This window comes from Candoia aspera, chromosome 1 (genome assembly GCF_035149785.1).
Source record: "Candoia aspera isolate rCanAsp1 chromosome 1, rCanAsp1.hap2, whole genome shotgun sequence".
Classification (NCBI taxonomy): domain Eukaryota; kingdom Metazoa; phylum Chordata; class Lepidosauria; order Squamata; family Boidae; genus Candoia; species Candoia aspera.
In genome coordinates, this window is record NC_086153.1 from 306,676,931 (window position 1) to 306,703,102 (window position 26,172).

Sequence of the window (26,172 nt, forward strand, 5' to 3'; positions counted from 1 at the left end):
GGTCTGAGTGTTGTTTTGACATTTTGTGGGCAACCCTTGCTCTTTTGGGATCCTTCTGAAAAGAACTTGCTAATCAGTCTTTTGTCTTTGTGCATTGTAGTAAAATGTTTGATATAGAGATGTGCCCACTCCCTTTTTCTATGGAGGAGATGTTTGGCTTCATAAGCTGTCGGTTCACAGGATATCCATCCTCTGTACAAGAACAAGCTCTGCTCTGGCTTCATGTGAGTGCTGACGTATCTTTGATCAAGTCATCATATGGCAGCACATTCCAGTGTTGATAGGACATAGTTCTCAGATAGTATTGACTGTATGCATCAGTCTATCAACAATATTTTAATATATACTAATCCTGCTAATTTAATATTTAATGCAGCTATCATGTTTTTTTTACTTATTAGCATTAATTGGTATTTTGGCTCACTATCCCAAGCAAAAATTAGGTGGCTTCTATTGCTATTGTCTTGGAGCTACCTATGATCAAACTTTGTGATCTATGAGACAGGAAAATCTTTTAGCGATCAACTCATAAGTAATCTTACCAAGCCTGTACCCTTATTTCCTTTCCTTGCCACCTATATTACAAATTTAATACAGTCTCAAGAAATCACACAGAGACAGCTGATGCTAAGCAGATCAGTGTTTGGTTGTGCTTGGTTAGAAAGCAATGTGGCCATTCTATGCATAAGTTTCATCATGATAGAATGAAAGATGTAAATTTAAGAAATTAAATCAAGGCTTCAGTAGCAATTTTAGGTTAGTGGCATTAGGACTCTGAGGAAATTAACCTAAAAGCAGAAGCTGGGTTCACATATATTAAACTATGGTTATTTGACCTTGATTTGTTCAACAAATAATAAATTTGGGTTTGTTTATTCTGTTAAACCATAAATCATGGTTTCAGTGGTACAGTTTACATATCACACTAAGCCTAGACAAAAATAAAATCACATTATAGCTTAGTGTCATGTACTGTATATACCCAGCCATAGGCTACAGTACCCAGTTCAGTTGATCATCATGTGAACAGCAGTCCGTAAATTCTACAGCTGCAGATTCAACCTCCATGCTGTAGATCTTAATCTGTATAGGGACTAAATTAAATGCATGTTTCAATATCATTTTTCATTTTGACCTAGTTTCTAAAATATACACGAGCACTTCAGTTTTTAGTTGAACCTGAGAACACTGCCTTCTTCCTCTTTTTCAGGTGTTATCTGAATTAGACATTGTAGTTCCACTTCAGTTGGTAATCAGTATGTTTTCTGATGGTGTTAATTCTGTGAAAGAACTGGCAAATCAAAGAAAATCAAGAGTCAGTGAGCTAACTGGGAATCTTGCAGCTCGAAGGGTAATTCATTATCAGTTTCCTTTATAACAAGAGACACATTTTGCATTTATTTTTTGACTAAGTAAGCAAGTGCAGTCAGTGAAAATGAAGTGTGATTAAACTAAACTCCTTTGAAAATAGCGAGGCGGAGTATGCAGTTAAGCATAAGACTGAACCTGCTTACTTAAAAGGAAGCTTTGTTGAAGATTATAAATTTATTCATTGTAAATAGATGCATTTAGGATCAGGTGCAAAGTAGACAGGGTGCTTTTTCATAGAATTGGCAGTTATGTACAATTTTTTTTAAACCCCCCCCCACTAAATAGCAGGTATTGGTCTTTGACCTGGATCAGGACATTAATACTAGGAGAGGCAGTCTTAGTAATTTGCTGTCTGCTGCAGTCCCAATCTAGATCATCCCATTCCTCATTTGTATTATTTGTATAGGTAGAAAAGTTTCCAATGGAGGGTACAGTATATGAATTCTGCACCTAGTGCAGGTAGCAAGGTGAGAGCGTGAAGTTGATGGGGACACCACTAGGTGCTAAAAAGTCCTGGTATAAAACGGGATTGCCCCTCCAGCAGTCTTAGTCATCATGGCCAATAATAAAGGATTCTGAGAGTTATAGTGTAACTACAGTTGGAGGGGTGTAAAATATAAATATAAAATATATACCTCCCTGGCAGTATCTAGACAAGCTTTTTAAAAAACACTTCTTGCTTGTTTAAACATATACATGCTGACCTTCCCAGCAGAGGAATCCCAATGGAGCCCACAGATGTTTTAAACCTATATAAAAAGTTTAAAGTAACAAGATAAACTATATAACACAGTAAACTAAACAAGCAATTAAAACAATTAAAACAGCAGCTGGATAGCAGAAATCAGATAAATTCAAATGGGTTTATTATTTCAGAACTGCAAAAATCTGTAAGACTGCTAGATGGTAGGAAAGAAAGTTTTATGTACCTCTCTGTTGCCATCTTGTGATTGTCAGGATTTTTGCAGTGCAAATGTAGTAGCTCCATTTAAAAAGTACCGTTAGAACAAACTAAGATTTAACAGTACAAGGCCTAAGAGAACTGTCTTTGGCTTGCACCAAAAGGACAATCTCCCTGGAGGAGATGCTTCATCACTGAACCTCCTCATGGAAGGGTACCTGGCCTCTCTTAGGCCTCAGGTAGAAATAGTAGTTTGTAGTTTGGCTGTCAGTCATACCATTTTAGTAAGACTTAAGGTGCACCTAATTTGTGCCACTAAATGGTTCCATCAGTCATGAATGGAACAGTTCAGTGGCACATAAAATAGCTAAATGGGATCTCTGAAAAGTATACTTGGAATAGCACAGTCACCATTGTTATTAAATCATACTTTTCTGCTTTTATGACTGCTTTATCAACAGCAGGTAACACTCTGTATCTTCATGCTGGGAAAAGGCTTTCTCTGCACATTTTTATCATGAAATCAATGTATTTTCCTATAGTAAGCATTCAGGAGCTTACCTGCAATTCTGTCTGGGAGTTTTATTTTAATTATTCGGTTTTCTCTAGGTGAGCATTGCCTCTGATCCAGGACGCAGAGTCCAGCATAATACACTGAGTCCATTCCCAAGTCCATTTCAGAGTCCATTTCGCAGCCCAATGCCCAGCCCTTTCAAAAATTTTGGACATCCTGGAGGAGGAAGAACCATTGACTTTGACTGCAATGATGATGAAATGAATTTGAGTTGCTTCATCCTGATGTTTGATCTCATCTTGAAGCAGGTAATAGTATACATCCCAGTATTTTGAATAAGGATGGTAATAGAATTCAAATATAACACATCTTTATTTGGAGCATTTTAAAGAGTTTCTTAGTGTTTGATATAGGTGCCAATTTGCAAGCCAGAGATCATTTATATGCATCTAGAAAGATTCAGTGGTATACAGTCTTTTTGGGGTCAAGAGTTATGTTATTTATTTTCTATCCCACCTTTATTACTTTTATAAATAACTCAAGGCGGTGAACATACCTAATACTCCTTCTTCCTCCTCCTATTTTTCCCCACAACAACAACCCTGTGCAGTGAGTTGGGCTGGGAGAGAGTGACTGGCCCAAGGTCACCCAGCCGGCTTTCATGCCTAAGGCAGGACTAGAACTCACAGCCTCCTGGTTTCTAGCCCATTGCCTTAACCACTAGACCAAACTGGCTCTCTCTTCACTAGGCTTGGGTGTGTACTCTTGGCATATTGATCCACTGTACAATAACCCAGATATTTTAAAAAAATCAAAATATCACAGATCTCATGAGATTTTGTGACTGTTTAATTTGGGGGTTGGGTGGAGTGCTTCTTGAGGGCCAGAGAGGGACTGTGAACAACCTCTGACCTAATGGGGGAGGATATGTAGAGTAATTGATAAATGTTGATTGCAAATTATTGACTTCACATAACATTCTGTCATGAATTTGAATATGGGTCAGAGGTCTGTGTCCTAAATTCAACTCAAAATTCAGTGAAAACAGTTAATCCTTTGGAGATGCAGCATTTCAGGGTGTAAATAGGCAATTTCTCAGTTGAATATTCTCCTATCAAACCCCCATACACATTCAAACTTAAACTAGCCTACTTTCCAATGTACAGCTTTCTTCATGCACCTTTTAGAAGGACTATGCAAACCCTCAGAAATGCTTCTAGTCAATGAAGCTTCAGTTGAATTACCCAGTCAAAGCAGATTTGCAGATTGAAGCAGAGCTCTGCTTTTTGCAACAAATCAAATCTGGTAGCCAATCATCTCTATCCTAACCTCTTTCTCTGTGGTCTGCCTATCTCTGGCATTAAATTCCACTGTGCTCGTCTGGTTTTGCTGCTCTGCTAACTAACTTAGATTGTTGCCAGTAAGGCACAGTCCTGATACAATTGAATTCCATCCAGAAGAGGCTTTGCCTCTGGGCTGTTGCCTGAAACTGACAAAACCCTAGTCAGTTTCACACTAAAGGCAAGCTGCCAGTGCTAATGCATTCCTTTAGAAGTGTATTCCCCATTGTGTGCCTGCTTACTCTCTTGTAATCCCTTCCTCTCCAATGCATGTAAATGCAAACATTCTCTTCTTGCTAATTATCCCAGCACCAGGGTGAGCATTCCAAAGGGCAGGGGAGTGGGGAAAAAGGGCTATAAGATTTGCCCCTTTTACCCGGCTTCCTCATGAGTTGAGTTCTGGATACCTTCCATGCCATTTGGGCTCACCCAGCTGTTTGGAGCCATATCCTTTTGATGCTGCAAAGTGAAGGAATGCTGAAGTAAAATTGTAAGCATAGTCACAGTCACATGACTTTTTTCACTTAGTGACAGCTTCCCTTAATGACCAAGTTGCCAGTCCCAATTACAATAGCTAAATGAGGTCTACCTCTAAGACATTTTCTATGTAATGGCTACTGTCCTGTCCTGTCCTGTTACATCTCTGCAGAAAAGTAAAGTCCAGCTCCTGATGACTTAGCAGGCACAACCACATAGTTTTCTATGGCACAGTATAGAAATGGGATATTTTTTTCAGCTTGCCAGTCTAGTTTACAGCCTTGGTGTTCTCCTACCTAAATATTAATAAAACCTGGCTCTACTTGGCATCCAGATCCAGACAAGGTTAGCTGGGTGCTGCCAATTGCTGAAAATTCTACCAACCTTATTATTTTCATTTTCTTTCCAGTCTATCAAAGCAGCTTCAGTTATTTTGATGTTCTCCTGTTACAATGAACTTTTTAAAAATATTGAATCAAGTAGCTGAATTTAATAAATTTAAACTTGAATTTCAAATTGCTACTCAAATGAAATCATGCCTGTTTTGCATTTCAAATCTCAAACTGGAATTGATTCACACTGATTTCATACAGACTTTATTTTTAATATGGAGAGGTAGTCAGTTTTATAATTCTCATCTGCATGCTGCGTATTATGATTTTTCTGAACATACTGTATATGCCAGCTTTTAGAGATGAATATTATGGAATCTGTGCTGCATTCATAAGCCAAAATGAATTTCCTAGTGAGCATTACTACACTAACTTTTTTAAAATCTGAATTCAAGTCAGATAGATGGATGTCTGATTAATTTATTCAGCTAGCCAGAATAAAAACAAGAAGAACTGGAACAAGATACAGTATGGTTTAGCTAGAGTCTTTTATAGTTGGTGGCTATAATAAATCTAATTAATAATAAGGACTGAGACAGATTGGGGCTGGGAAGCCTCATGTTCAAATCCTCATTCAACAGTAGAAATCACTGGGGTGATTTTGAAACAACTGTTATGTCTCAGCCCAATGTATCTCACAGGTTTGTTGTTCTGAGGATAAAAAGCAGGCAGACTTCCCATGTGCAATACTGTAAGCTCACAAAAGAAAGACAAGATATAAAAGTAATGGTAAGGTTTTGGTGACCATAATCACAACATAATCACCATACGTCTGGACTATTGCAATGTGTCCTCAGAAGATGCCTTGGAAGATACATTTGGTGAGAATGCAGAGGTCTGACTTCTAGCTGGGAAAACCAGTTGTTACGCCCATCTTACAGTCACTGCATTGGCTACTCAGGTTTATGGGCTCAGTTTGAAGCACTATATTTTACCTATAAAGCCCTATAACGCGTGGCACTCGATTATAGCAGGTACTCCCTTCCAAATATAATACTGCCCAGCTGATCCAGCCATCAGCAGAGATCTGATTGAAGGTTCCATGCCCATGGAAAATAAGAGAGGTGCAGGCCATGAGACAAACCTTTTTTGCAGAGCATAATATAGGATATCAACTTTTTGTTCTCTGGTAGCAGCTGTTGTACTTTCAATAGTTGTTTGACAGGAAGAAATTCAACTGATATGAATCTTCAAAGGGAATAGTAACAGGTCACTTGTTGATTTTGTTTTGTCTGTTTTTCAGCTGTTCAGATACTTGGAACCCTCAGCCATGAGAGCTGGTGTGCTATATTAGTTAGTGGGTTGGACTAGAACTAAGATGACCTAAATTGAAATACACACAGAGCCATGGAAGATGATTTGGTGGTTTGGGGCTAATGTGGTCTCTCTTTATGTAATCCACTATACAAAGTTGATGTGGAGTAAAGTTGGAGGAAAATGCATTATGTATGCTTTCTTGAGGAAAGATAGGATATAATCTTAATAATACATTAAAAAGCACTTTTAAGAGGTACTCTTCTGTTGATTTTATCCTTTGCCAATATTTGGTGTATCAGTTGCTTTGTTAGTGATTCATCCTAAAATATATTTTTCAGATGGAATTACAAGATGATGGCATTACCTTGGGCTTGGAGAACAGCATATCCAAAGACATAATTTCTATCATCAACAATGTGTTCCAGGCCCCCTGGGGTGGCTCTCATATTTGTCAAAAAGATGAGAAGGCAGTAGAATGTAGTTTGTGCCAGTCTAGTATCTTGTGCTATCAGCTGGCTTGTGAGCTCTTGGAAAGACTAGCCCCAAAAGAAGAAATCAGACTGGTGGTAAGCACTTAAAAAAAGGATAACTCAGCCCATAGATCTCTGGAAGAAGCATCCACAAAAATTCCTATTTCATTTGTATATAAATGTGATATTTTGTCTCCTATGTTCCATATGTTGAATATACAGTATAATGCCATTTGATTTGTGAAGAAAACTATATAGAAACCGAATGGGCATACAAACTTTCTTTCTTTCTTTTTAAAATAAGAATTTTATTGAGTTTAAAGCAATGATAAAAACTACAAAAAAGCAAAAAACTACAAAAAGAGGAAAAAAGGGTGAGAACACAGAAAATGAAAAAAGATTTTTTAAGAAATTACAAAATGACTTCTGACTTTCAACAACAAGAATATACAGCCATTTCCATAATTAGTCCTTACTCTAAATCTAACGAAGATCGTATTATTTCTATAAATCATTCTATAGAGACATTATAAAAACCACTAAAAACAGTTGCTCCTTCCCCTTATATATAAAGAAAAATAAACAAATATATAAACCTCTAAATCAACTTCCCTCCCCCAAAGGAACCCATTTATTTTGATATTTCCTTCCTACTACAATTCCATATATTTCTGGTCACTATAATAAAAATCAAATTATAAAAACATTTAAATTGTCTACTTTTATGTTTAATAATACTGTAACAATCTTAAACCTAAAACCAAACACTTATTCTTATATCTTATAAATCTTAAAAGATCAAACAAACTTGAAATCATTAAAGAAAAATGGAATCATACAAGCCTTAATATCAATCCAAATACATATTCTTAATTTATTATCCCACACTGAAATATACCTGAACAGTATACTTGTCTCCATATTACGCATAAGGCATTTTTCATAAAAAAATTTAACAGCCCAACTGCCTCCCTTAAAAAAAAAAAATCAAACTCTTCAGCAGAAAACCTCCCACATAAAATAGATTCATTCCCAAAACAATGCTTAAGAAAAACAGCCCTGTCAGTATCTTGCAAGTCAAACTTTAACTCCTTCTTCATCAAAATATGTTTGTCGCCTGGCATTTCTTCAAAGAGTCCATTCTCACTGTCAGGAAAAAAATCTTCAGCCAGTTGACACATTTTAGAACTGATATTTTCTGCAATATCCCAAATATCTTGCATAATGGCTTGGCAAGTGTCTTGGAAAATCTGTCTGAAATCACTACGAAGCCCAGAACGAAGCTCTGAGAAGGTTTCCTTAAGGTCGTCCATATTTCAGGCAGTAGATTATGGTGCCCCCTGGATACTTAGCTAGCGTGAAAAGACGCTAATGGGTTAATGAAAGGCTTGTGAAGTTATTAAGTGAAATTGACAAAGGAAAAATGTGCTAATGGATATACAAACTTTCAAGTTCTCAGGGCCCCATTCAGCAGTAACTAGAAAAGGGAGTAGAATGGCAGCTATGACTGTTCAGATGTCGCTACTGTTCCTAAATTTAATTACTATTAGTCAGGTGGGTAAGGCTGCTGGGAGATATAGTTCAGCAACATCTAGAGGGCCATCATTTTTTCACCTTAATAATGGCAATGATCCTATTTATGTTCAAAGTAGGAATACAAACAATAACAATAAAATTAAGTTAAAATGGGATACCATATAATGATGATGAAATACGGTAAACAATTTTACACAATTATTACCTATTGTTTAAAACATGGTTGTTTCTCCTACTCTCACCCCCAGCCACAACACTTTATAAATCTCAGCTGTGTGAAGGGTGGGACATAATTCTTTTAGGGGTTACTTGTCTGGTTGGTGGATATGCTGAAAATTATGAAAAGAAACACAAAGATAAAATGGAAATGTCTACTATCTGTTGAATAGCCTTAGTTCTCTTTGTAAAGTATGTTTGCCCTGAAATATGTACATATGGATCCTGAACATTATTTGTATTTGATCTTATGTTCTGAAGGAACCGACAGATAACTTGGAGGACAGTCTTCTTGATCCCAAACCAGAGTTCATTATAGGAACTGAAGGGGATGTAGAAAACAAATCTGCCCCAAAGCACGGAGAAAATCCAGGGAACCACACAGAAACAACAGAAAATACAGGTATTATTTTTTAGAATGTTAAAATACTATAATGACTAAAATGGAAAGATAGCCAATATTTATTTATGTGATTTATAACTTGCCACGATCTCATGACTCTTGGCAATACACATATACATATACATACACATACACACACAACACACAACACACACAAAAACTTAAAGAGAGAATTTGCTAATTTCTACTCACTTTTAATTTTTTTCCACTGGCTTTCCAGTTGTCATTTCTGGCACTTCATTTCCCTTCATTCCCTTCAAAAAACCATGGTATCAACTGGGATTAGTCCCCAGAAACTCTTGGGGTGATTGAGTCTACAGTAATGGCAGACTAACCTCCCATTACCACTGGTTTACCAGGCACTGAACTGAACTGCCTGCCAGAGAGCTGGAAAACTCCCCTCCAGACACCAATAACATCCTTTAGGCACCTGGGACACAGCATGTGAACCAATCCCTCTGCCCCATGAGGATATGGATTAGCCACGCGTTTTCCCTTTTATTCTATGAATTGAAACATGATTTTAAATTAATCCGTCTCCAAGAATCCTTCCTAGCTAATTTTATTAAACACTTGATAGACATAATTCCAGTGAACCTGGCTGAAAGCATTTTAGCACTTAAAACTCCATTATGATATTCAGCACCTACCCACCATTTTCAAGGAGAACATCAGAAATCACTTTGAAGTCCTGAACCTCGTTGATAGGGAACCAGAAGAACTGTGGTATGAAGTCAAATATGTTGTTAAGAATGAATGTGAAAAACAGAAGACTACAGGAATTGAAAGAATAGTACAAAATATAGCAAGCAACAGAAGAAGCATATATAAAGATTCTAACCAAACTATGCCAGCAAATCTAGACAACAACACAGTAGCCAACCAAATGGAACATGTCAGCCTATATTCCAATACCAAAGAAAGGAGAATTAACAGTATGTGCGAATTATCATACAGTATCCTTAATTTCACATGCTAGCAAATTAATGTTTAGGATCATCCAACACAATTAGAGCCCTACATGGAGAGGAAGGTGCCAGATGTTTGAACTGGCATTAGAAAATGCCAATGATCTGCAACTCTAGTAATGAAAGTCAAGGAGGATAGTGAAAAAATGGAACTACAACTAAATATAAAGAAGACCAAACTAATGGCAACAGGTATAGTAACCAGTCTTAGAACTGACAGTGAAGATACTGAACTAGTATATAGCTTCTGCCTTCATAATCAACTATCAACAGTAAAAGAACCATAAGTCAAGAAAATATGCTGCAAACCAGCACTTGGTAGAGTGGCAAGGAAGAACTTGGAAAAGATATTCAGATGCCATTGTATGTCTATACCTACAAATACCAGAACTATGTAGTTAATGGTTTTCCCTGTCATACACTATGGAAGCAAAAGTTGTACTTTGAAGAAGCAGAATAGAAAGAATACTAACATTTTTGAACTGTGGGTGAAGAAGACTCCTCAAAATATCATGGAGATAAAAGAAAACAAATGGTTCATCAAGCAAATCAACCCAGAGTTCTCACTTGAGGCACAAATGACCAGGCTCAAATTATCTTACATTATGTGAAAGCCTAGGTCTCTGGAGAAGGATCTAGTGCTGGGAAAGGTGGAAGGAAAGAGAGGAGAGGATGACCAGCAGCAAAGTGGATGTACTCAATTACAGTGGCAATGGGTGCACCCTTGTAAGATATGAAGGACCAGGTGGGAGACAGATCATCCTGGAGAAAATCTATCTATACTGTTGCTAAGAGTCAACACCAGTTTGAAATAATCATTATATAACTTAAACAAATTATACATATTATGCAGATATATAATACAGGTATTCAATGTTTAACCAAGAAATTAAACCTATGACATACAGAACCATACAGATTTGCCTTTCAGCCAGTTCAAAATCTGAAAGTGAGCAGATATCTTCAATCCAGGATTTTAAATTCAAAGAAGTAGTTTCTTTTCAACAAACTTTCCATATTTTTTGGATATGTTTCAAGCCCGGAAAATCTTAACTATCTGATAAATTTCATGTTTTCAGGATATGATTCAATATTACATTAACAACTTTAAACCTTTTTCTCTTCACGAACTCACATTAACAATGGTTAAAATATTACCCAAAATGGGACTACTGTAGAGCAAGCTCAAATTGTAGTATATTAAATCTCCAGGATAAAAATTATATTATATAACCTTTTTTAAACATCTGCTGATGTGTCCAGTAAACTTAAGTGTATTTTGATTAAGTAGTATCACTTTATGCTCAGAAGAGTCACAAGATACAGTATCGATTTATTAAAATAGGATAGTCTATTCTAAATTTCCACAAACTGTCTTAGTAATACTTTTCAGTTGTTTATGAAAAAAAGCTTAAGTGTTTAGAATCTTCTAAAACATTTTCCAATAAAACAAGTAATTTGAGGTCAGAACTTGCTAATGCATCAGGACCAAACTGAATAGTCAAAAGATATTTACCTACTTATTAGAATTTATATGCTGTTTCAGTTGAAGCAGGACTTTAAATGGCTCACATTTTTCAATAATAAATTTAAAAAGTAATCAGTACAATAAAAATAACAGCAAAACCAATGCTGAAGGAACAACTACATAAAATGTTGATCTGTCCTTCCCGCTAGGTGATAGCATCCTTCTCTGGATAAATAAGAAAAAAGAATGCTTTTATAAAAAAAAATGATCAGTATGACCACAGGCCAAAGAACAAAGAGGAGATAATAGTATTCAATAAATGGCAATATCCTTGGTTTTAAAACTTAAAAAATAATGTAAAAATCTATATACTACTAAAACTCTCCTGCCTGTTTGTCTGTTTGTAACCTTCAATTGGCTGAAATAGTGCATCATAGGGCAACAGTTTTTGAAGCAAGGTACCTCAGATGGGCTAACTTAAAGAATGTGTCCAAAATCCAAAATCCAGGACCCATGAGTAATGTGGAATTGAAATTTCAAGGATCTTTACACCAGTTCTATTTGCAAAGTTGTGGCTGCTGTGGCATCGCTGCAATTAGCCGTAGTCATGATTCTGATTCCTAACTATACTTCCTAGAAACCCATAGGTAGAGTGGTGCAAGGGAAGATGGGAGGGGTGTTTCCCTGCCCTCTGGCCATTGCACCCAGTTGGCTGGTGGAACCAAGCCCAATGTCATGTTCCCCATTGCAAGGCATATGTGCATCACAATGGGGAACATGCACATCAGGAAAGAGGAAGGGAGAACCATCATCCCTTAAACACACACATCATCCCTTAAGCACCCAAACCCATAAGTAAATCACCAGGACAATAGAAGGGCACCTCAGACTGGACCTGGAAACCATCAGCAAGGTCGAGGGAACTCCCACCCATTACTCCGGGGGACGCACCTGCACCGGGCGAAGGCAAGAAGACAAAGAGGATCGTCGGAGATCGCCCGAATCACCCATCACCAAACGCATTACCACTCTAATCCCCCATCTGGACCTGGCTTGGGGGACAATAGGGGGTGGAGGGGGACAAGATCTGCCACCAGGGTATAAACGGGATGCCCTGCCACCCCTCAAGTATTCCCGTCTTTCTCTCTGCATGCATTCCGTTTCAATAAAGCCGGAAATCCTTAGACCCTCTAAGTGAGTCTGCGTCTTATTCGAAGCGAGGCTGCCCTGACATAAAGACAGGAATTGAAAAAAAATTTTTCCACTAGCACCAGTCCAGATCCAATCTGTGAGGGAACCAGGCTAGTGATGGAAAACTCCATCCCACGGCGAGGCGGCTACTCGGCGACCGGCAGCAGAACTCCCATCCCCACGAACGGAAGGTACCTGAGGCCCCGACGGCGCGAGTTCCAGGAGAGCTCGGGATCGAGTTCGGAGGGGGAAGCCACGACGAACGCCACCCGTGAGTCCCAGGGCACATGGGCCACCATCGATGAGACGGGGGGATCCTCACCCAGATTGCCCGGAACCCTGGAGGAGCCACGGGACATCCCATCATCCACGGCGTCAGGAACCAAAGGCGAGCGGAGGGACGACCGCACCAAGAGGAGCTCTCGAACGGTGGTGAGGCTGAGTGCGGTCGAGAAGCTGGAGGCGATGCAACAGCTGCTCCAGAGGTTAGCAGCGGCATACGAGTCCCACAGCTGGGGCGCGGAGGGGCCAGACACCAGATGCCCAACACCCCTTACCCCCCCCTCGGAGACGCACCAGCCAGAGAGACGGAGGAGAGGTCCAGAGGACGATGCAGCGCCAGGCAGAGTCCATTTCCTGGAACCTGCCAGATGGGCTGCACCCCACCCTCCCACCCCAACAGCGCACTGACCAGGACGAAGTGGGAACCGGCAAGAGAGGGCACCAACACCACCCGACGCCCGATGGAGGGAATCCCCACGTCAAGACCACGGAGCCCCGACTGCCCGAAGCACACCTAGGCACCCAGATGCGGCTTGGAGGCCACCAAGAGCGGCGATCAAGGACTTTGGCATTAAGTTCGATGGGGACCCCACAAAACTCTCCTTCTTCCTCACCAACGCAAGGAACTATATGGAGGAATGGGGTCCCTACTTCCGAACAGAGAAAGGCAAGGTAAATGCCTTAGCAATACAATTAAAAGGACGGGCCGCCGACTGGTATGTCCAGTTATGCCAGGCAGGCGCCCCGGAACTCGAGGACTGCAATGAGTTCCTATGGGCAGTGGAACTGCACTTCAGGGACCCCCTGGAAAGGGAGAGGGCGAAAAGAGCCCTGAAAACCCTCAAACAAGGACAGCGCTCCATGGCAGATTATGCCATGGAGTTCCAAGCACTGGCTGGTAAGGTCGAAGTATGGTCACAATCCACCCTCATTGAGCGGTTCAAAGAGGGGCTCAACTTGAATGTACTCAGGTGGGCACTCTGCAGAAACAACCTCAACACTCTGGTAGAGTGGATCCGGCTGGCAGTGGAAGCAGAGGATGCCCAGGACACTTTCCTCCAAGCAAAGAGGGAAGCACAGCATGCAGAGGCGGCAAGAGGACCCCGCACAGCTGCAGGACCAGCAGTGTCGAGACCCCAGCCGTGGAAGGAAGAAAGAGACTGATGGTTCACAAAGGGTCAGTGCCTTAGGTGCGGGAAGGAGGATCACAAGGTGGCGGCCTGCCCGAAAGCGAAGGCGAGGGACAGCTCGTGGAAGGCACCAACCAAGCCAACCCCAGCACCCAGGAAAATGCCAGTCGCGATGGGTGAAACCGCAGCAAAGGACTTCCCTTACTTCACTGAGGAAGGGGAAAGTGAAAATGACGAACCGGCGGGAAATGCCAGCCGCCTGCCCTAAGGAGCGCCAGAGGACAGGTGGAAGGAAACAAGAGGCGCGACAACATCAGGGTGAGTGAAAATTGTCCCACCTTATATGTAAAAGTCACCCTAACGAACAGTGGGAAGACGGAAAAAGTTTGGGCACTAATTGACTCTGGCTGCTTGAAGTGCCTTATGCACCTGGACCTGGCGGCCGCGCTAAACCTCCACTGCTATCCACTTCAGCACCATTTGGTGTTTACACAGTTGGATGGATCAGCAGCGGGAGGGGGCCCGGTCACCCAATACATGGACGAAGTTGCGCTGTGGCTTGGCGGCCACAAAGAAAGACTGCCCTTCATCGTGGCACTGGTGGGCCAACCCCTAATCATCCTAGGGATCCCGTGGCTGGTGCAACACAACCCACAAATTAACTGGACAACCAGGGAAATCACGTTTTTGGACGGGCGCTATCAAGTACCCACAGGGGATCGGGTTCCCCGTGCTGCAATGGGGAGGGTGGCGTCTACCTTGATGCATCAGGAGGCAGTGACCATGGAGGGCCTGCCAGCCAGATATGCAGAGTTTGCCGATGTGTTTGGCAAAAAGGAGGCTGACAAACTCCCACCCCATAGAAAAACAGACTGCACCATAGAATTGGTCCCTGGGGCACCCCTACCAAAACCCAAAATCTATGTGATGACCCAGAAGGAGCTGGCAGCATTAAGAAAATTCAACAATAAGAATTTAGCGCGGGGGTTTATTGAGCCCGCGAACTCACCAGTCGGAGCCCCAGTCCTCTTCCAGGAAAAAAAGGACGGGTCACTGAGGCTCTGCACTGATTACCGCGGCTTGAACACCGCGTCCGTTTCAAATAAATACCCCTTACCCATAATAAAGGACATCCTAGCCCACCTGGCAAAGGGCAAAATATTCTCAAAACTGGACCTGAGGGAAGCCTACTTCCGAATATGAATAAAGGAAGAGGACGAATGGAAGACGGCTTTCAACTGCCCGCTGGGGTCGTTTCAATATAAAGTTTTACCATTTGGGCTGGTGGGGGCACCGGGAGTGTTTATGCAGTTAATTAACGAGGTCTTGCATGACCACTTCTTTAAGGGGGTGCTTGTCTATCTCGACGACGTTTTAATATATTCAGAAACCGAAGAAGAGCACGAATGCCTAGTAAAGCAAGTGCTCAGGAAACTCCGCAAGGCAGAGCTATATGCCAAGCTCTCCAAGTGTGAGTTTCACAAAGATCAAATTGACTACCTAGGCTATAGAATCTCAGCAAGGGGAATCGAGATGGACCCAAACAAGGTCCAAGCCGTACTGGTGTGGGAGCGCCCATGCACGAGGAGACAACTCCAAAGTTTCCTCAGTTTCACTAATTTCTATAGGGGTTTTATCCAGGGGCTAGTGGAGATTGTGCTGCCCCTAACCAACCTACTCCAGACAAAGGGCCTGGGGGACACACATAAATCACGGAACCTGGGGGCGCTACTGAACTGGACAGCTGATTGTCAAAGGGCTTTTGAACGCCTCAAAAGCCTATTCACAGCAGAGCCAGTACTGCAACACCCCAACCCCACCAGACCCTTCATCGTGCAAGTCGACACATCTGACTTCTCCATCGGAGCACTCCTGCTTCAGTGGGATTTTGACAATCAGCTGAAGCCCTGCGCGTACCTTTCCCGCAAGTTCTCCGAAACGGAACGGAGGTGGCACGTGTGGGAAAAGGAGGCATTCGCAGTCAAGGCAGCCCTAGAAACATGGAGGCACCTCCTGGAAGGGGCCTCCTGCCCCTTCAAGGTCTGGACAGACCACAAAAACCTAGTGGCTCTCAGCACTCCGAAACGCCTCAGCCCAAAGCAAGTACGCTGGGCGCAATTCTTCAGCAGGTTTAACTTTAAATTAAAATTCATACCGGGGAGAAAGAACTTCCTTGCAGATGCTCTTTCCCGACGGCCACAGGATGTCAGCCAGGCATCAGACATTGTGGGGACTGTGTGGACCGACACACAGCTGGGCTGCCCTGCTGTCACACACAGCCAGACAAGAACCCAATGCACCCCAGCGCAAACACCCGTGAACGGAGGGAGGCGCAGGTCAATTTCACCGAACTGGCAACAAAGGCTCATTCAAACCCTCAAGACAGATACATGGTTGCAAACCAACCAACACCATGTATCTTTTACGAACGGTCTAGCCTGGAGAGAAAAGAACCTATACGTGCCAGAGACATTGCGAGCGGAAGTTTTAAACCGCTCCCACGATGACAAGACAGCCGGGCATTTGGGTTCGTTAAAACATTACATTTAATCAGGCGACAATTCTGGTGGCCCACCCTCAGAAAGGACGTTAAAGAATATGTCGCTGCCTGCCCCACATGTGCCACATCAAAATGAAAGGTGGGGAAACCCCAAGGACTGCTGCAGCAAGTAGCAAGCCCCTCCCACCCCTGGGAGGAAATTTCCATGGACTTCATTGTAGACCTACCACCCAGCCAAAGAAAAACAGTCATCTGGGTGGTAAAAGACTACTTTTCCAAGCAGGCACACTTCATACCCTGCACGTCCATTCCCTCCGCACAACAGCTGACACACCTATTCCTTAACCACATCTATAAACTCCACGGCGCCCCCTCTCATTTGGTGACCGATAGGGGCACATAATTTACTTCCAGGTTCTGGAAAGAATTCTTAAAACTCATTGGCACCAAGCAGGCACTGTCCACAGCTTGGCACCCCCACACAGATGGCTCTACGGAGATCCTCAACTCCACCCTGGAGCAATTCCTACGATCATTCATCAACTATCAACAGGACAATTGGGTGGACCTGCTACCTTTTGCAGAGGTAGCCTACAACAATGCAGTGCACCAAAGCACAGGTCACACCCCATTCAAAGTAGTCTATGGCAGAGACTTCGTGCCAATCCCGGAACTGCCCCAACCAGACACCCCGCCCTGCTCCCCAGATGACTGGGCAGCACAACTGGCCACGGTTTGGCCCGTCACCCAGCTGGCTCTTGCAGACGCGTAAGCTACATACAAAAAATTTGCAGACAACCATAGGGCGGCGCAACCAAACTACAAAGTGGGAGATAGGGTCTACCTCTCCACTAAGTTCATCAAATCCCCACAACCCTCAAAGAAATTGGCACCCAAATTCATTGGACCATTCCAAATCATAGAAATTATCAACCCGGTCACTTTCAAGTTGGAGCTACCCCACAATTTGCAGCGCATACACCCAGTATTCCACTGTGCCCTACTGAAACTAGCCACCCCTTCAAAATGGCACAATGAGACCCCCCCGCCCCCACGCATCATGATAGATGGGCAACAACATTTTGAAATAAAGGAGGTACTAGACTCCAGGAGGCTAAGGGGCACCCTACAGTACCTCGTCAAGTGGAGGCATTTCCCACACCCAGAGTGGGTCCAAGCACAAAATGTTTCAGCAAAACGGCTGGTCAAAAGCTTCCACGAAGCATACCCGGACAAACCAGCACCTTAGAATTCTCTTAGGGGGGCAGCATGTCATGTTCCCTGTTGCAAGGCATATGTGCATCACAACGGGGAACATGCACATCAGGAAAGAGGAAGGGAGAACCATCATCCCTTAAACACACACATCATCCCTTAAGCACCCAAACCCATAAGTAAATCACCAGGACAATAGAAGGGCACCTCAGACCGGACCTGGAAACCATCAGCAAGGTTGAGGGAACTCCCACCCATTACTCCGGGGGACGCACCTGCACCGGGCGAAGGCAAGAAGACAAAGAGGATCGTCGGAGATCGCCTGAATCACCCATCACCAAACTCATTACCACTCTAATCCCCCATCTGGACCTGGCTTGGGGGACAATAGGGGGTGGAGGGGGACAAGGTCCGCTACCGGGGTATAAACGGGATGCCCTGCCACCCCTCAAGTATTCCCGTCTTTCTCTCTGCATGCATTCCATTTCAATAAAGCCGGAAATCCTTAGACCCTCTAAGTGAGTCCGCGTCTTATTCGAAGCGAGGCTGCTCTGACACCCAAAAACTGAAATCTCTTAACAGTGGTGGGCAGCGAGGAAAGAATGAGGGAGTGACTCAGATGCCAGCTGGTGAGGTAGGGGCTGGCTGAGGGGCACCAGCAGTCAATGGGTGAGCCATCTTCCTCCCTGGAGGATGGAGAGTGGGGGTGCAGTTTTCCTTGTGGTCCATCGTTCCCTTGGTTCCCCCTCCCCCCAGCAAAGTGGCAGGCAGTTCCGTGGGTCAGCCAAGGAGGAGGAGACAGCAGTGGCTTCACTGGGGCTCTGCTGAAGGTTGTGAGGGGAGGGGAAACAGCGCCAGCCTATATTATATGTGGAAAGAAGGATGACCCAATGGGTCATAGGTTGTCTAGTAATATACTTAAAAAGTAAAAGAAAGAAAAACATCTAATACTATGTGGACTCCTAGATGGAGCGTTTTGAAATTATGATATAGAAATTTCCCCCTTTCCCATTTCTACTTGAGGATTTTTTAAAAAGAAAATATGAACCAAATGGTTTGTCATTCTATTTCCAGCTAGATTAATTGATCAGCGGCTTTTGGATCAGGTAGTGTATCCACACCTGGGTCAAGTATGTCTAGAAACAGGGGAACACAAAATCTGAAAATGTTATTAATAGGCAGTTTCTGAGCAATGCATACAATGAATTAAGAGCTAGCTGGTGATTATTCCATCAGCTGCAACATCTGCACTCACTGACAGGACTTTCCTGTGTATAATCAAAAGCCATTAAAGTAACAAAACTTCATGTCCCTAGATTTAACACAAGAGTGATATAGTGATGTGGATATACGCAATATAAAAATTGTGGGAATCATAAGTAAATTGTTTCAATTTGTTTTCGAGAAATATTGTAATCTTTTATGTTACTTTTTTAGCGCCCATAAAAAATGACACGGAAAGGAAATTTTGTTACCAGCAGCTCCCAGTGACACTGAAACTCATATATACATTATTACAGGTAAGTTTTACTTTTATTTTTATTTTAAAATATTTTTATGAATGTAATAATTTAGAATAGCAAACTCAATAAAACACCACTTTTGGGACTTGTATGGAATCTTTTAGATCATACAAATCTAAAAAGGTATACACCAAAAAGTGATAAAGAATGGCACTTAGGTAAGTTTGATTCTCATTCACTATTTCTACTAAATCAAGTTATGTTTTAATTGTTACAATTTTGGTTTAGTTCAGAATTATAGTATTGCTTTTGTATAGAATCCAAGATTAATTTTACCATATTTTATTTGTTTCTTTACCAAATTTGGCACAGGAAATGGCACATTTTGAAGAGCCAGATATTCTCTTTAACATGCTGAACTGCTTGAAGATTCTCTGCCTTCATGGGGAATGTTTATACATTGCAAGGAAGGACTATCCTCAATTCCTAGCCTACATTCAGGATCATATGCTGATTGCCAGGTATATCCTTTTATCAGGAGGAGGCTTAATATTGATAAAGCTAGTGCAAGTTCATAGGTTATATCCAAACAGGTTTTGGTGGCCAAAAATCAGTGCTTTTCTTGTTAGTGCGATCTGGACTGAAGCTGCTGAAGACATTAAATTAATATGTAGGTGCATAGTCCATCAATAGTCCCAAGCATGGTTGAACAACCATAGATTCTGACACTTAAGCCTGCTCTGGGGTTTCTCTGCTGGATAGCCGAGTCTTGGAACTGCCACTTCAATTTCCCAGAATGCTCTAAGCAGCTTGATTTCTAGGGCATTGTAGGAAGTTAAAAGTTACCCTGAGATGCAAAGATGAAAAGATCCACAAATTCCTACAGTGGAGGAACGGATGATTAAACTGATGGAACTGGCACAAATGGCCAAGTTAACAGCATCGATAAGAGAAAATACCATGTCTGAATTTGTTTCTACTTGGCAATCACTTTTAGACTATTTGCTTGTGTCAGAAAAAAATGAAGTTTTGATTTTGAGTTTTGAGGATTAAATGGTCTGATTTGATAGAAATAATGTTACTAAGGTTTAACTAATGGTAAGAGATTATATTTGTAAATGCATTTATATCTGTATTGGAGAAGGTCGGAAGTCATTTTCTTTTTCTGTCTTCTCTCTAATTCTGCACTTTTATGGTTTTTCTTTTTTCTTTAGTTCTATACTCTATCTTATCTATAGTATATTCTATATTTTGTATTTTAACTATACTTTGAAAATTAATAAAATTCTTTATTAAAATTAATAAAAAAGTCATCCTAAGATGCCTATAACTGGTCATAATGATGTTGATGCTATATAAGCCTAACAGAGCCACTAAAATGCAAAAAGGACCATCAGAGTCCATTTCCCCAAAAGATTGCTTCAAACCTGGAGTACAAAATTGAAGATGCCAGGCAGGGCAGATTCATCCAGCATCACAGATGCTGAACTAAGAGAAATGAAATTAATTCTACTTTGGAGCCAAAAGTTAAAACAGATTTTTTTTGGAGGGAATGTGATGGTCTGCCTTCCCAGAATCCTTGTCTACAAAGGCATTGATGCAGATATAGGATCCTATTTGCTGTCTTGCTAGCTCTCTTCCGCCATAAACAGAAGTAGGGAAAAAAGTCAGCACCAACAGATACACATTTTTCTAGTTCCCAATTAAAAAGTACCATTTAGGTGACAGAGTTGCACCACAGCTAGGGGGAGATACTTTGCCACATCTTTGTGGGCAAAAAAAATCATTAAATTGCCTTGCAAGGAGAAATCAGATCTGCTTGATGTAGTAGCAGAAGTAACATATCTAGTAATCTATTCATGGAATCAAGATCATCATATGTTCTGAGCTGCCTCTCGTCTCTCCCCTGTCCCCAGCTTATGGAGAGTTGTAAAATCGGAGTTCTCCCAGCTTTCTTCACTAGCAGTGCCACTCCTTCTCCATGCTCTTTCACTGCCACATGGAGCTGATATTTTCTGGACAATCATCAATAGCAACTTCAATAGCAAAGACTGGAAAGTTAGATTTGAAGCAGGTATGTCTTTTAACAGGTAGAATCTTTGTTTCAAAAGTGTACACATTTTCAAGGGCTTATTTTAGGGAAGACTTCTCTGAAATGTTAGCGAATTCCCCCACAGACTATGCTGATATAAGTATAAGCATGCATGCATGCATTCATTTATTCATTTAAAAAGATTGTATGGCTGCCCATCTTAAACAACTCTGAGTGGCTCATAGCAACAAAACTATAAAAGCTATAAAAACATATAAAAACTACAAACCCGGCACCTTGATCAACCTCCCCAGGTGCCCCCCAAAATCTCTGCAGTCGCCACCACTCTACCCCAGTGCCTGGGTAAAGAGGCATGTTCTAGTGGCCTTCTGGAAGGCTAAGAGGGTGGGGGCCTGCTGGATTGCTGTGGGGAGTGTGTTCCTTAAGGTAGGGGCAGCCATGGAAAAGGCATGCTTCCTAGGTCCCACTAGATGGCAATGTTTCTGGGAAGGGACCTGGAGTGTTCCCGTCCTATCTGATCTAGTGGGATGGGGAGAGACCCTCGGGGAGAGGTGGTCCCACAAGGAACCTGGTCCTGTGCCATGTAGGTTTTAAAGGTGATAACCAGGACCTTGAATTGCATCTGGAAAGTAACTGGGAGCCAGTACACTTGCACAACAGGAGTATAACGTGGACGAACCTAGAGATGCCCAACACTATGCGTAGCTGCATTCTGGACCACTTGTACCTTCTGCATGGTCTTCAAGGGAAGGCCCACGTAGAGCACATAGCAATAATCCAAATGGGAAGTGACCAAGGCATGAGTGACCATGAGCAAGGCCCTCCTGGTCCAGGCATTTACTTCTTTTAAAAATTATAGGCCTCATTTTTGTGGAACAGAGAAAAAAATAATCAGCATAATTTAAAAGTGTGTTAAAAGCATCATAAAAATAAACAATGCAGTAAAGGAGTTATAAAAATATGCAAGTATGTAGAAAGCAAGGAATATGAAATCTGTAAAGATCACATATTCTAGTCTGTGTTTTTGGTTTTAATCAGCTTCACAGAGGAGTAGGAGAGAAAGAGTCTTTTCAGTCCATTTAGGAAATCCATTGAATGCATGGTATTAAAAAAGCAATAAAAATGTAAAGTTATGCAAGTGTCAGGTTTTCTGGACCAGGATTCAGCAATAAATCCAAATCTTCTGACACTTCACAGTTTAGCTTGACTTTTCAGCTGTACTTGGCAGGAGGCTTAAAAACACTGTTTGGCTTGATTAAACATCCACAACTGATGATTGGTCATTATAGTGCAAAGATATCAGGATTTTTTATATATACTCAAGGATTTAAAACTGAGGCTCCTTCTTTCTGCCCTCCTGAATTAACTGATACTTGGTGCAGTCCTTGAATCATAGTGTTAATATATATTTAGATAATGGCCATCTTCATCCTGGGAACCATTGGCTCCTGCCTCAGTCTCAACTGTTAGAGCAAGAAACACAAGAATATATGTTTTCAGTTCTTTGTTGCTGCTGTGTCTGATGAATTTCTGAAGCTTTTAGGTATCCTTACATCAGTTTAATCCTAGAATTCATTGGCACAAGGAATAAGCTAGCTGTGACACTAAAATTCTAGTTTGGGATGCACCCATGATGTCTGCTTACCACTGGAATGGACACTGATGGCAGATTCCCCTTCCACTTTGCAGTTCCCATGCTCCCCAAGTTTGACCTACAGGTGATTCTTTAAAGCAAATTTGGGGATCAGTGGGAAAAAGAGAACCTGGTTTACCATTTATCCTGCTGCCTGACAGTGTCTCTTACTTGTCCTTGTTGCAGAACCGGTGTTGGAGATCCCTTGGCTTTTAGTGCTGGTGACCTCCAGCCCAACAAAATGTGGCTGCACATTTTTAGCTTGGATCAGTTGGCTTGCAATCTGAAATGTTAGTTCTTTGCCATGGTCAGGTCACTTCCTAGTCACTATGCAGCTCATCACCTTTACTGACCTATGCAATAGTGGGGACTGTTTAGAATGGTCTTCCCTAGGAACCTATGAACCTGGTGACTTTTCACAATGATCTGGCAGACATTTCTTCCATACAACTGGTCAAGCTCTGGAATGCAGAGATGGAATGCAGAGACAAACATTTAGATTGTCTTTCGTGGTTGCTCTCTCACAAAAGTTGACATGGTGCCAATGTCTCAGTTAACATGCTTCTTTTCTTTATTTGCTGTCTACTTACAGTAGAGAAAGTAGCAGTTTTGTGTAGATTCCTGGATATTCATTCAGTGACCAAAAACCATCTACTGAAATATTCTTTGGCACATGCCTTTTGTTGTTTTCTGACTGCTGTGGAGGATGTCAATCCAGCTGTGGCCACCAGAGCAGGTCTTCTCTTAGACACCATAAAAAGGCCAGCCTTGCAGGTATGTTAATGGTAAAGAAACAAACACGGTCCCAGATAGTTGCAGACTTGGAATTTCTTGGTAGATTTAAAGTTAAATCCATTTACAGTATGTACTCTCAAACTTTTTGATGATATTGGGAAATACGGTTTTCTCTGATAACTTGGAGTAATTGTTGTTATATGTTTTATTCTTCTTAGGGACTATGTCTTTGTCTTGATTTCCAGTTTGATACTGTAGTCAAGGACAGACCCACTATTCTTAGCAAGCTTTTGCTGCTCCATTTTCTCAAGCAAGACATTCCAGCGTTGAGCTGGGAATTCTTTGTGAATCGGTTTGAGACACTCTCTCTTGAGGCACAACTTCACTTGGACTGCAACAAGGAATTTCCCTTCCCAACAAGTAAGAATGCTTGGTAGCATGACTTATTTTTTATAATGTTAACATTTAGTTTCCTAAACTAAAATGTCTCTTCTTTGTGGAAAAAAAGAGGTCCATATCTGCAATGAATAACCCTATTAAATCTTATGTTCCCTCTGTGGAAATAACTAGTAATATTTGGTCAGTTACTCCAATTACTAGTGTGGTACTGATGATTATGGTACCACACATTAGCCTGGCTGTAGCAACACAAAAGAAATACATTTACTGCTTCAAAGAATTTACATGCATTAAAAAACTGACCTAGTTCAGAAGTAATGATTTTAGCCTGATAAACTATAGTTTATTAAACTAAGAACAAGGTATGTGTCTGTAAGTTCCTTCATGATCCTCCTTTTCTTTTTGTGCCCAAATTCAGTGATACTATCTATTACTTAAATCATGGTTTCCTATTATACCCAAGACAGAGAACTGGCTCTCATGGAACCTGTGGTTTGAATAAATAAGACAACTTTGTGAAAACTGAATATGAAAAGTTTGTGGAAGAAGCATGCAGTCACATGTCTTATTCTTGGACCAATATTTACCAGCCTAAGATCATTTCTTTTGAATGAAACCACTATATCATTTTAAGCAGTATGTGCTGATATTGGGCAAAGCATTTTTTGTACACTGAATTATTTCTCTGTGCTTATACATTGAAAGGATATGGCACACTGTTTGAAAGCCCTGTGTTACAATTAAATGCACATTTCTGAATCCAAGTATGAAAACTACAGAGTGTGCTGTGAAGGTGTGGATTTACAACTTAGTCTGAAGCATGCTATGAAATGAAATTTGGTTTAATCCTGTTTGAAAAGCAATCACAGCTGTCCGGACAAATGTTGCCAACTTAAGTGATACAGCAATGTGGAAGATCAAGAGAGCTCGGTTTGCTCGGAATCGACAGAAGAGTGTGCGTTCTTTGAGGGACAGTGTGAAAGGTCCAGTGGAGTCCAAGAGGGCACTTTCTCTTCCAGAAACCTTAACAACCAAAATCCGTTGAGTATTTTATTTTTTTCTCCATTTTAATTCTGTTGCACAATTGCCACTAGGTGGAGATGAAATATAGGATTTGGCCAGATTTTTTTTAAACTGATAAAACAGTTAATTTAACTGCTTGTTTTATTCACAGTTTATAGCATATTACTAAAGATCTCTAGCAGCAACCTATGGGATAATAAAATATATATAATCCACCATATATTTCTGTTTGCTACTATTATTTTATAAATTAGTTCTACAACAAAATATTGCTATATAGCATATTCCTATTTCTGCCTGATTGGTTGGAATCCTGTCCTCTTCCAGGATGCTCCATACTGTTCCCAACCTGATGCTGGTTTGTAGTATCCCCACTATCATTACAATATTGTTCTGTGGCCAAGGGGTATGCTCAGTTCTCATTGGCTGTTTATAGAACTTTTTCCTTAAGCCATTTTTGTTGGTTGTTTTATTAAATTTGCATGCTGTTGAATTCTCCTAGACTTCTGGTGGTTTACCACAGTTTCTGTGTACACTGTGGGTGGTGCCTCCTTGTCTACAAAAGGAGAAATCAAAGTATGTGATACTTCTTAGTGTATATGTGTTATGTATATATGTGTGTGTATGTGCATCTACACACAAATACACACACATGATTATTAGGCAATGCCATAATCATGGTTTTCCACTAATAAATTAATAACAATCTGGCTTTATAACTATAGTTGACTGGTAACTCTAGAGAACAAGGATTTGGCAAGTGACACCAGCTAACCATTCTTACTATTGAGATCGATCTACACCAAACTCATCCAATCTGTTTTGTTCAGATCTACGCATATAAGCGTTTCTTGTTTTCTGTTATTATAATATATCACTGACTACATTTCATTTCTAAACACTGGGAAAATACTGTTCCTTTCATGTTCATCTTTTTCCCAGATGCATATTATTGTCCACTGTTAAAAACAAAAAGCTGACAAGACATAGCATATTTTGTGCCCCATGCAAGAAACAAGAAGTGGAAGTGAAACAAAAGCCCACCCAACCAAATACAAGGCAGATATGCCACCATAACCCTTTCCACCCTCTTTATATTTGCTACTGTGATACAATATTGTAAAGAAGGCTGAATCGAGTGACTTGCCTAAGACCACAGTTTAAGAGCAATGTAGATGCAGGGCTTAAGGACAGAACACTTTCTTCCCATCCCAATGGAATATAAGGATACCTAG

The 26,172-nt window shown here is 41.2% G+C and overlaps 1 protein-coding gene across 1 annotated transcript in view; it reads left to right on the forward strand.

The window, feature by feature from the left end:
• Positions 1-26,172, forward strand: part of UNC79 (unc-79 homolog, NALCN channel complex subunit) — a 142,632-nt gene that overhangs the window by 44,589 nt on the left and 71,871 nt on the right. Inside the window, exons 16-26 of the mRNA XM_063290266.1 lie at positions 101-224; positions 1,211-1,351; positions 2,882-3,094; positions 6,591-6,818; positions 8,736-8,877; positions 19,069-19,151; positions 19,467-19,615; positions 21,011-21,168; positions 23,373-23,554; positions 23,734-23,935; positions 24,775-24,954. Of these exons, the coding sequence (XP_063146336.1) occupies positions 101-224; positions 1,211-1,351; positions 2,882-3,094; positions 6,591-6,818; positions 8,736-8,877; positions 19,069-19,151; positions 19,467-19,615; positions 21,011-21,168; positions 23,373-23,554; positions 23,734-23,935; positions 24,775-24,954 (1,802 nt within the window). The remainder of the gene's footprint in view (positions 1-100; positions 225-1,210; positions 1,352-2,881; positions 3,095-6,590; positions 6,819-8,735; positions 8,878-19,068; positions 19,152-19,466; positions 19,616-21,010; positions 21,169-23,372; positions 23,555-23,733; positions 23,936-24,774; positions 24,955-26,172) is intronic.